The following is a 12,536-nucleotide window of genomic DNA, read 5'->3' as shown; positions in this document are numbered from 1 at the left end:
AAACCACAATCCATTCCTCTACAAAAAAAAAAAAAATCACGATTTCCCACAAATAGAGAGTGATGGTGATTATTTTCATCATTTTTTGGAGTATGTAGTGGAAGAAAACAAAAGTATTAAGCTTCTCTGGCAACTTTTAAATTAACTTTTCTAATTTTGAAGGATTATAAAGTTCTCCAGACTTCCTTTCTCAACATTCACTAAGATTGTCTTAACATTTTCCTTTGGATCCACTTCTTGGTTAGGAGGGTGGGCTCTCATGTCTGCCTATCTGGATTCAAATCCTGTGTCTCTCACTTGTCTTACCTCAGCTACATTGTTTTACATGCAAACTTATAATCTCTTATCTAATTGATTCTGAAACACAGACTTCTTGATATTTTAAAAATATCAATGCAGATCGGCTTATTTAGCATCATTTTTATATTTTCCTAGTGGCCTAGTATATTTATAAACATTTTATATTTCCTAGTAAACCATAGAGTTATGGTTTACTATGTTTGTGAGGGCATTTTAGACGTATTCAAGTTTGGTAGTATCTCTGTTACTAAGTTATGAAGATTACATCAGTTAACACTCTTGCAGTTGTCACCATTTTAGGATGGACATTAAACCATGGATGCTTTGCATTTCATGATGTCCTGCAGAAAAAGATTTCCATTCTCTGCTGAAATTTGTTATTTTGCAGTGAACAAATATATAAGGACCCCTGTTTCGAAATATTCAATTAAAAGCTGAAACTTAAATTCATATCACTAAACTCAATACAGTAAAACATTTTTCCAGGCCAATTATATTTAAAATGTTGTATTGAGCTTTGATTGGTGGACATATTCATATGCTATATGTAAAACAATAAAGTTTGCCGAGAACATAAATAATAAGCCTAAATAACATAAACCTAATCTTTGCATTCATATTCCTTTATAAAGAGTATTACTTGATGCATTTTTAATCCCTTGACATTCTGTAATTCTGTTATCTATAATAATGTTAACAAAACTTTGGAACTATAATAGTAATAATAAAATATTAAGGACTAGACCCAGAACTAAATTTTTGTAATCCATAAAACAAACCTATGAGTGAATTACTATCATTATCATCCTTATTTCTTAGATGCGGACATCCAAGTTTAGAGAATTTAACTAACTGGCCAGGTGGTCAGAATTCAAACCCAGGCAGTTGGATTTATTTACTCATATTCTTAACCACCAAATAAATTGGAAAGAATATAGACTTTGAAGTCAGAAAGAATTAGTTTTTGCATTCTCCCTTTCCCAAGTCTGCAGGATAATTTCCTTAAGGCCTGCCCCTGAAGATAATATAGCTAAATTGATCCTTTGAGGACTAGTGTGAGGATTAAATAAATTAGCATACAAGCCTTTCGACCTTGTATAGACTGCAGCACATTGTAAATGTTTAAAAATATTTCTGACCTTCATTAACATGAAAGTTTTCTTTTTTCTATTGTCTCTTGAATAGATAGCCACAAACTAAAATGCTTTTAGGGATACCAGAATACAATATAACACTTGCCTGAACCTACAAAAAATACAAACATCCATGCCCCACTAAAAGATATTAAAACTAAAACAAACAGGCAAAAAAAAAAAAAGAAACATTGGTCTGTATGGCATTATTTTTTATTCCTGATTTAGAATAAAATAATAAATGCATTTTTAAAAAATAACTGAATACATGTAAAAAAAAAAAAAAACTTGTGATGACCATTTTTAAAGCCCCAGATGAGCAGTAAATAATTGTTTTTCATGTTCTTTTAAGTCAAAAGTTCTGGATTCTTATATCAGGCCTACCATCTATAGTCTAAATAACCTTGGGATATTCTCTAGTTTTTTTTTTTTTCTGGGACTTACACTTCTCATTTACTAAATGAGAGTGTTCTGTTTTATAAATTATTATTCTAAATTAATAAATATACAATTTTGACAGCTTACAATTCAATATGACAAATACTCTCCCTATTTAGAATTAATGTATTTAAGTTAAAAATGCAGAGGAAATAAAAAATGTTGTTATCTGAAGATGAAATGTCAAAACAGCTCTTACTTAATTTATAGGTACGTATCAATTTAATTCTCCTGAGTCTGTACCTCTTGGAACTCATCTTGGAAGGATAAAAGCCAATGACCCTGACGTGGGGGAAAATGCAGAAATGGAGTATAGCATTGCTGAAGGAGATGGTGCAGACATGTTCGATGTCATCACTGACAAGGATACACAGGAAGGGATTATAACTGTCAAACAGGTTTCTTTTCACTGTCTTCATTTTTTCATTGAGTGCTTTATAATTTACTTTTGCTTTTCAGTAAAGGGAAAAAAAGCCTGGGATTTATTTTCTCCCATCTTTTACATGCTGTCTATCCTTCAGATAAATGGGAATAGTTGTGATATCACTTCAAACAAGTTAAATGTTTTCATAATTGACACTTAAAACCTCAGTTGCTCATGCTAAAACTAGAAACAGTCAAATTAAAATTAGATAAACTTCAAGGTACTTGTTTTGTATTTCTCCATAGGGGAAAAAATAAACATGCAGCCATCATTATTTCACGCACTTTTCAAAATATTTTCATTGTAAGTGTGATGATCTATTTAAACAAATGAAACCTGAAGATGCTTTGTGTTTTCCATTGGTTGCCTCGATTTTCAATGCAATGTGGGAGAACATTCTTAATCTTTACATCTAATAATACAGCTCAATATTATCATTTCATATTGTCCTTATTTCACTTTTTATTCATATCTTACTTTCCACAAGTGCTCAAATAATTGAAGTAGAAATAATTTTTATTCTAAACTTCTATTTTATATTTTTCTTCTGATTATAACTGCATAACTTTAATAACGATAATAATGTATAAATCCATTAGATAATACTTCATTTACTTGTCACCAAAAAAATGAAGCATATTACTAAGTGAGAATCAATCTCAATGTGTATGCCATTATATTAAGTTAACCCTCTGTGAATAAGTGTATGGCAAAACATGTATTTATAAATTTATTTCATATACCTACAAAGCAATCATTTTCATTTAAATAGAATTGTTGGTATAATCATGATTGCTGGCTATTAAACTTTGAAATTGTCTTCCATTGTCATATCTTCTGAATTATGCTAATTTCTTTTATGTTATTTAACTTCAGAATTTAGATTTTGAAAATCAAATGCTCTACACTTTAAGAGTGGATGCAAGTAACACTCACCCTGATCCACGATTCTTACACCTGGGACCTTTCAAAGATACAGCTGTGGTCAAAATATCTGTGGAAGATATAGATGAGCCTCCTGTGTTCACTAAAGTCTCTTACTTGATAGAAGTAGATGAAGACGTAAAGGAGGGAAGTATCATTGGACAGGTTACAGCATACGACCCAGATGCTAGGAACAATTTAATAAAGTAAGTACTTTGAAAACATTTATTACGTTTTTAGAAATATAATAATCTCACTGTTTACAAACTGTGGAAAAAATGGTTGCACAATGTATAATCAAGCACAGTAATAATACCGAACACTTCCAGAGCACTAATTCTTAGCTTGGCTGTCTTTGAAATGCTCTGAGTACAAGGTAAAGAGTATTATAATCTGTTTTTGGAGACGATAAAACTGAGGCACAGCGTACTTAAGTAATTTGCCCATTGTTTATTAGCAAAGCTGATTTTAAGAACCAGGCAGTTTAATGCCAGAGTCAATGATTTTAATACCTTTATTGTTGCTGTAGTCCTTGTCTCATTGTCCCTCTTGGTTAAATGAAAGTTCAAATTAATAATGAACTAAATAAATAAATTCAAAAAAAATGTTTTCCTAGAAATTATGAAATATTTTCTTTTGAAAATTCTTACTAAGACCTAACACATATCAAAATTTTTGAAGAATATTATGTCAATTATATTCTCATAACAGAGTGTTACTAAAGAGATAATGACATTTAAGTGAATAAGAAAGGTAAAAGTATTAATTTGTATAGCATATCTGTCCAAATTTTGAATAGTTTTCACCATTTTAAAGTTTTAAATATGTCAGAAATATGAATGAATCTCATATATTGTTCAAAGGGGAATTTAAATGTAGTTGGGGCATATATAGATTAATGCATGGGATGAATAATGATAGGTGGATGTGTGGAGGAACATATAGACAGCTGAAGAGATAGACAATACGTTAATCTGTTAAATATATGGCTAATAAATTATCTAAAATTCTACTTTGCTTAAAATTTAATTTGTTGGGGAAAATGGTTAAATTCTTTTCATCTTGTCTTTTACACATAGCAAATTAATAATCACAGTACTAAATATATAACAATTTAATTTTCATTTTAGGACTATCCAAATATGTTAATTCACAAGGCAATTTGTTGCACTAAATATATTTTAATGATGATTTAATTTGTTGGTGAGATTAAGAACATGTTAACCTCTGTAATTAAGAAACAGTCCATAAAATCCAATGTGTAGTTAATGCCTAGAGCTTATATTAGATTGAAAATTAGGGTTAGTTTTAGGTTTATTACAGTATAATTCACTAAACATCTGTTTTAAAAAAATAAATTATCAGTATCAAATTATGTACTTATTATATTGTTTAACATCATTTTGAAACACACCTTCTTGTTATTATTGGAGATTATTTTACTCTGGCAGGATTTTTACCATAATACATAAAATGCTTAATTAAAATGTTCATATTGCTTAAAGTAAAACTCTTGAAATAAAATGAAAAATTAATCTAGCTGTCCAATGATCAATGTATATGCACTAGCGTGTTCATATCCAAAGCAATGTAGATTTGTGTTTTATTGAAATGGTATATGAGTGCTTGGTGTCTTTTGTATGAGGGTTTATTAGAAAAGAGTGTAAATTATTTTTATGTTTTCTGCAGTACTGAAATGGAAATAAGTATTCATCTATTTTTTAAAAGACAAGGGGTTGGTCATACCAGTAGCTACAAATGCTCAACAAATGTCTGTTTTTTATAGCTTTTGTCATGTTTCAAAAAAATCATCAATATTGGTTGTGTCTTTATTTCTCCTTAGTGTCTGCTGCACATATTTTTATGCTAGAAATCCTACATTCATTTTAGAAGTAATTGATTGTAACTTTTTTCAGTGCAATCACACATTATCGGAAAATCATAAACAATGACATTATATCAACTTAGATGATGAACCATGTTATTGCTGGACAATTGAACATTTTTGAGTCTGAATGAGACCAAATCTTTTTAATAATCCATGTTATCTTTTCTTCATTCATCTAGCATATTTGCTTATTAGGAAGTCAGTAAATGCTGGGCACCTTGCAAGAGGCATGATGCCCCTTCTAGGTCACCAAGGCTATTTATTTTATAAAATAAATTCGCCACTTAGTCACTTTTGCATGATGCTTATAAGAGATACCTTCTATAGTTTTGTTTTTCTGTAATATTTTTGTCTAAACTTGGTAAAATAGAAGTACTGCTTCATAGAATACAGTAGGATATATAATATGCTCTTTAATTTTCTGAAAGAGTTTGCATAGAATTAGAATGTTTTCTTAATGTTTGGTAGGATTTAAAAATGACAATATTTGGGGCTTTAATTTTGTTTTTTATATGAGTTGTATCTACATATTTTATTTATCTAGTAATTACAGAATTATTCTGGTTATCTAATTATTTAATGAGCTAAGTTTTGTTTTTAATTTTTTATCTCTCAGGGAATTTGTAAATCTCATTTAAGTTGTCAAATGTATTAACATAAAGTTGTTCAAAATACTTTCACATTATCCTTTTGATATCTGTAGTGGTGAAAACTATCTTTAATATTGTTAACTTTTATCTAATTTATCCTGATCAGTGTGACAAAACTTTTATGAAATTTATTTATTTTCTCAAAAAAAATCTAACTTCTGGTTTTAAATATTTTTGGCTTCTTTTTTTCTTTTTTTTTTTTTTAATTATACTTTAAGTTCTGTGATACATGTGTTTAACCGGCAGGTTTGTTACATAGATATACACGTGCTACAGTGGTTTGCTGCACCCATCAAACCGTCATCTACATTAGGTATTTTTCCTAATGCTATCCCTCCGCTAGCTCCCCCAACCCCCGACAGGCCCCGGTGTGTGATGTTGCCCTCCCTGTGTCCATGGGTTCTCATTGTTCAACTCCATTTACCCTCTACAGGCCCCAGTGTGTGATGTTCTCCTCCCTGTGTCCATGTATTCTCCTTGTTCAACTTCCATTTATGAGTGAGAACATGTGGTGTTTGGTTTTCTGTTCCTGTGTTAATTTGTTGAGAATGATGATTTCCAGCTTCATCCACGTCCCTGCAAAGGACACAAACTCATTGTTTTTATGGCTGCATAGTATTCCATGGTGTATATACAGTCTATCTTTGATGGACATTTGGGTTGGTTCCAAGTCTTTGCTATTGTGAATAGTGGTGCAATAAACATAAGTGTGCATGTGTCTTTATAGTAGAATGATTTATAATTCTTTGGGTATATACCCAGTAGTGGGATGGCTGGGTCAAATGGTATTTCTGGTTCTAGATCGTTGAGGAATCAGCACACTGTCTTCTACAATGGTTGAACTAATTTACATTCCCAGCAACAGTGTAAAAGTGTTCCTATTTCTCCACATACTCTCCAGCATCTGTTGCTTCCTCACTTTTTAATGATTGCCATTCTAAGTGATGTGAGATGGTATCTCATTGTGGTTTTGATTTGCATTTCTCTAATCACCAGTGATGATGAGCTTTTTTTCATATGTTTGTTGGCCGCATAAATGTCTTCTTTTGAGAAGTGTCTGTTCATATCCTTCGCTCACCTTTTGATAGGATTGTTCATTTTTTCTTGTAAATTTGTTTAAGTTCTTTGTAGATTCTGGATATCAGCCCTTTGTCAGATGGATAGCTTGCAAAAAATTTTCTCCCATTCTATAGTTTGCCTGATCACTCTGATGCTAGTTTCTTTTGCCATGCAGAAGCCCTTTAGTTTAATTAGATCTCATTTATCAATTTTGGCTTTTGTTGTCATTGCTTTTGGTGTTTTAGTCATGAAGTCTTTGCCTATGCCTATGTCCTGAATGGTATTGCCTAGGTTTTCTTCTAGGGTTTTTATCGTTTTAGGTCTTACGTTTATGTCTTCAGTCCATCTTGAGTGAATTTTTGTATAATGTATAAGGAAAGGATCTAGATTCAGTTTTCTGCATATGGCTAGCCAGTTTTCCCAACACCATTTATTAAATAGGGAATCCTTTCCCCATTTATTGCTTTCGTCAGGTTTGTCAAAGATCAGATGGCTGTAGATATGTGGCATTATTGCTGGCTCTGTTCTGTTCCATTGGTCTGTATATCTGTTTTGGGGCCAGTAACATGCTGTTTTGGTTACTGAAGACTTGTAATATAGTTTGAAGTCAGGTAGCGTGATGCCTCCAGCTTTGTTCTTTTTGCTTAGGATTGTCTTTGCCATAAGGGCTCTTTTTTGGTTCCATATGAAATTTAAACTAGTTTTTCTAATTCTGTGAAGAAAGTCAATGGTAGCTTGATGGGGATAGCATTGAATCTACAAATTACTTTGAGCAGTATGGCCATTTTCACGATACTGATTCTTCCTATCCATGAGCATGGAACGTTTTTTCCTTTGTTTGTGTCCTCCCTTATTTCTTTGAGCAGTGATTTGTAGTTCTCCTTGAAGAGGTACTTCACATCCCTTATAAGCTGTATTCCTAGGTATTTTATTCTCTTTGTAGCAATTGTGAATGGGAGTTTGCTCATGATTTGGCTCTCTGTTTTTATGTTATTGGTGTATAGGAATGCTTGTGATTTTTACACATTGATTTTATATCCTGAGACTTTGCTGAAATTGCTTATCAGGTTAAGGAGATTTGGGGCTGAGATGATGGGGTTTTCTAAATATACAATCATGTCATCTGCAAACAGACACAATTTGACTTCCTCTCTTCCTATTTGAATACCCTTTATTTCTTTCTCTTGCCTAATTGCCCTGGCTTGAACTTCCAATACTATGTTGAATGAATAGGAGTGGTGAGAGAGGACATCCTTGTCTTGTGCCAATTTTCAAAGGGGATGTTTCCAGCCTGTGCCCATTCAGTATGATATTGGCTGTGGGTTTGTCATAAATAACTCTTATTATTTTGAGATACATTCCATCCATACCTAGTTTATTGAAAGTTTATAGCATGAAGGGGTGTTGAATTTTATTGAAGGCCTTTCCTGCATCTATTGAGATAATCATGTGGTTTTTGTCATTGGCTCTGTTTATGTGATGGCTTACTTTATTGATTTATGCATATTGAACCAGTCTTGCATCCTAGGGATGAAGCCAACTTGATTGTGGTTGATAAACTTTTTGATGTGCTGCTGGATTGAGTTTGCCAGTATATTATTGAGGATTTTCACATCAATGTTTATCAGGGTTATTGGCCTGAAATTTTCTTTTTTTGTTGTGTCTCTGCCATGTTTTGTTATCAGAAAGATGCTGGCCTCATAAAATGAGCTGGGGAGAGTCCCTCTTTTTCTATTGTTTGGAGTAGTTTCAGAAGAAAAGGTACCAGCTCCTCTATGTATCTCTGGTAAAATTTGGCTGTGAATCCGTCTGTTCTTGGGCTTTTTTTTTGTTGGTAGGTTATTAATTACTGCCTGAATTTCAGAATTTGTTATTGGTCTATTCAGGGATTCAACTTCTTCCCGGTTTAGCCTTTGGAGGGTGTATGTGTCCAGTAATTTATGAATTTCTTCTAGATTTTTTTAGTTTATATGCATAGAGGTTTTTATAGTATTCTCTAATGGTAGTTTGTATTTCTGTGGGATCACTGGTGATATTCCCTTTATCATTTTTTATTGTGTCTATTTGATTCTTCTCTCTTTTCTTTATTAGTCTGGCAAGTGGTCCACCTATTTTTCAATCTTTTCGGAAAAAACTACTCCTCAATTCATTGATTTTTTGAGGGTTTTTTTGTGTCTCTATCTCCTTCAGCTCTGCTCTGATCTTAGTTATTTCTTGTCTTCTGCTAGCTTTTGAATTTGCTTGCTCTTGCTTCTCTAGTTCTTTTAATTGTGATGTTTGGGTGTCAAGTTTAGCTCTTTCCCACTTTCTCCTGTGGTCATTTAGTGCTATAAATTTCCCTCTAAACACTGCTTTAGCTGTGTCCCAGAAATTCTGTTATATGTGTCTTTGTTCTTATAGGTTTCAAATAACTTATTTATTTCTGCTTTCATTTCATTCTATTGTATAATGAAATGAAATTCATTTCATTCTATTGTATAATGAAATGAAATTCATTTCATTCTATTGTATAATGAAATGAAATTCATTTCATTTCATTCTATTGTATAAATGATATACTATCATGTATATTATACATCATAAATAAATGTTTAGATTAGAGATATATACAATCTTTACATTCACACATATACTTGGTGTGTATGTGCATATAAAATCTCCCCATATCTGATAATTTCCATGTGTATATATAAAACCTCTCCTACATCTGGTAATTTCCCGAGGATATAATTTCAAAAGTAAAATTTCTCATTCAAAAACTGATAGTAAAATTTGGAAACTTGCTTCCCAGTGTTTAAAAAATGGCTTTAAAAAATTTCAGTTTAAAGGTCATCCAGAAATCTTTGTTTTGTTTAGAGTACTCAAGTCCTAGAAATAATAAATTATAATTTCACCTGTAGCATCTCAAGAATTATTATAAGGAGAGGAAAAATATTGAGAGAAATTAATCTCAAATTGCATTCTTCAGATGGTACTACCAATTCTGCCAATTTATAAGGCCATACCGGAAAGCATAGCACAGAAGATGGTTCCTGTTAGCATTTAAAATGTATGCAAAAAAGCTTTAGATATCCAATTATAGTGTGAAGAAAAATCAGCAATAATTCAACAAGAATGCAACATTGTAACATGGGACTGTTTTGTTTGCTACGATCAAATTTAGAAGGATGACTGATCTCAGAGCAGAAATAGGCTATGATAAGCATCACAGAGAAACATTTTTCCAGGGAAAGATTGGGAACTAATTCTCATCCACGATTAAATCTGTTCATCAAATATATTTTCTGAAATACATCTGCCACTTGCAACATGAGATTATGGTTACAATTAGCAGCTGTTGTCAGCTCTGCTTCACCTCATTAGTAATCATGGATCTCCAAAGTTATAGGGTTGATTATAGCTTTACAAGATCTGAAATAACATGTTGCCTCATTTTACACCTATTTTATGCTTAACGTATTTAAAGTTAAATGATTTTTAAAAGATCCTTTCTACTGCTGTGGAATTGAAAAGTAACAAAACAGACTTTCTGGTGAGGGATTTAATTATGCCTCAATAAAATGTCCATGACTTCAAAATAAACTGGAATAAATGTGTAAGTGCATTCCTGTATAGTGGTGCTTCTCTCATATTTGCTTGATTTTATTGCAAAAGGTAAAATAATAATAATCTAACAATAATATCACTAATCTCTGCGAAAAAGATTTGAACTATTTTTTCAAATGAAATTATAAATAATGTCATTGTATAGCTAATACTCTATACTCATTTTTGAGGGATAATGAGGATTGGCTAGGTCACAGCTATGAAAAACATGTTTCTGGAAAGCAGTAGCTGAAAAGTAAAAAGCAAATGATGTCCTAGGTAAATTGACTTAGTCAGTGGAAGAAATACATGGAATCTAGCAGAGAAAAAGGAATGCATTCTTGACATATTTCTGCATATTACTCATTTGTTCTGGTGTCTATAATTGAGTTTAGATTATTTGTGCTAGGTAAAAATATAGATATCTGATATATGCTTGACTTTTAATGGTAGAACATAAAAATATAAAGCAAATAAGAAAAATGAAAAGCAGAGTTCAGCTTCTGTGGGAAGAGAGCCCTTGTGCTCTCTTTCACATGTTATTTGATGCTTATATAATTGGATCCCATCTCTGCAGAAAGTATTCATACAAAAAATTATGACAATGGCCTTTTTAAACTGATTGTTCAAAATTCAATGCAGAGGGATCAATAAAATATTGTTGTTATAGTAGGCCATCTGCTGGAACACAGAGATAGCTTTGTTCTGTGTTAAGGGTTTATCAGGCTGTTTCTGGTCATTTGTGGTAATCCAATGTATTTATTATTTATAAGTAAATCCGAATGTCCTATTCTGGGTGAAAATAGAAGTTTGGCTGCTAAATAAAAGAAAATTATCTCTGAACTTTGACAAATTGTGAGACTTCATTTGCACTGGAAACAAAAATTTGAATATAGACCTGGAAGTTGGCGCTGTCAAAGTTAAAAGTGAGCTATTTGTGTATGGTCTGTGAGTTCCTTCATGAATTCTTAACGTGAAAAACAGTGTCTTTCAAGGTTGTACCTAAGAGTAAGGTGGCCAGAAACCCAAATCTATTTTGATCCTGAAAAAAGATACAAGTGTATCAAAGCTTGATTGTTATCATGTTGCAATTGTTAGCTATTCCTTAGTCATAGAAATATCATCAAAATCTCTAGGCTAAACTCTAGGGCAACTAGCAATGAGCACAAAAGGAAATTTTATTTTCCTCGACCTTCAATGCAAACAGTAGGAAGAAATCCAAGATCTATTCAGACATAAGCAGGTAATGGTTAACTATTGACCTTTTCAACAATAGAGAGAAATATTTACAGGTGAATATTATGAATTGAGCTCCATTCAATGCACAGATGTAGTTATGTTCTTTTGCTTCCACTTTCTTTGTGTACATTTTAGATTTGTTTTTATTCATAAGCAGTATTTGTGTAGCTAAGGAAAATAAAATATTTTTGTTGTTTCAATGGCTTTATTTGCTTTTCTTTCAAAAACCTTATAATAGTGATTTGGTCCCAACATCAATAAAGCCCACATCAGGAATTGTGAGAGGGTTGAAACCTATAGATAGGAAACATAATATTTTGTTTCATGTTAGCACAACTGGAAATAGAGGTTTAAAAGAAAAATTTCAGTATGACTTGCATGCTCAATTTTACTACATTGTTATTTTACAAATCGCATCTATCTCTGATAATACTCTGACAAATAATTGTTGGCTAAAAGCCAGCATGACATTTGCTTCCAGAAAAAAATAAAATAAAATAAAATAAAAAATATATATATGCTGTTATGCATTTTTATATCTAGGTTTCTATTTCTCCTTTATCGCCTTAGGACTTCCCACCCAAGAAATATAGGCTACTCTTGGGCAGCAATCATATATATGTCAAACGAGTGTATTTTAAGTGCCTAAATTCTTTTCATGTGAAAAGATTACAATAATGATTATTGAAAAACTGAGGGAATACTATCATTTGCATGTACTTCTGTTGTGCATTGTAAAATCCTATTGAATGACCAAACACAGACGACTGAACTGGTTCCATGTACTGGGAGTGAGGTAAAACCTGAGACCAACTATATAAGTTTTTAGCCATTCCACCACTGAGATGACACCCAATAACTTTTTTCCAAAGGCCCAAATACTCTCTTTGAAGCAG

General features: G+C 32.0%; 1 protein-coding gene across 1 annotated transcript in view; it reads left to right on the top strand.

The window, feature by feature from the left end:
- CDH9 (cadherin 9) overlaps positions 1-12,536 on the top strand; it is a 162,736-nt gene that overhangs the window by 137,548 nt on the left and 12,652 nt on the right. Inside the window, exons 6-7 of the mRNA XM_054489383.2 lie at positions 2,082-2,269; positions 3,172-3,425. Of these exons, the coding sequence (XP_054345358.1) occupies positions 2,082-2,269; positions 3,172-3,425 (442 nt within the window). The remainder of the gene's footprint in view (positions 1-2,081; positions 2,270-3,171; positions 3,426-12,536) is intronic.

The sequence above is a fragment of the Pongo pygmaeus genome, chromosome 4 (genome assembly GCF_028885625.2).
Source record: "Pongo pygmaeus isolate AG05252 chromosome 4, NHGRI_mPonPyg2-v2.0_pri, whole genome shotgun sequence".
NCBI lineage: Eukaryota > Metazoa > Chordata > Mammalia > Primates > Hominidae > Pongo > Pongo pygmaeus.
Note: the sequence above shows the minus strand (reverse complement) of the source record. Positions and strands in the feature narration are given on the sequence as shown.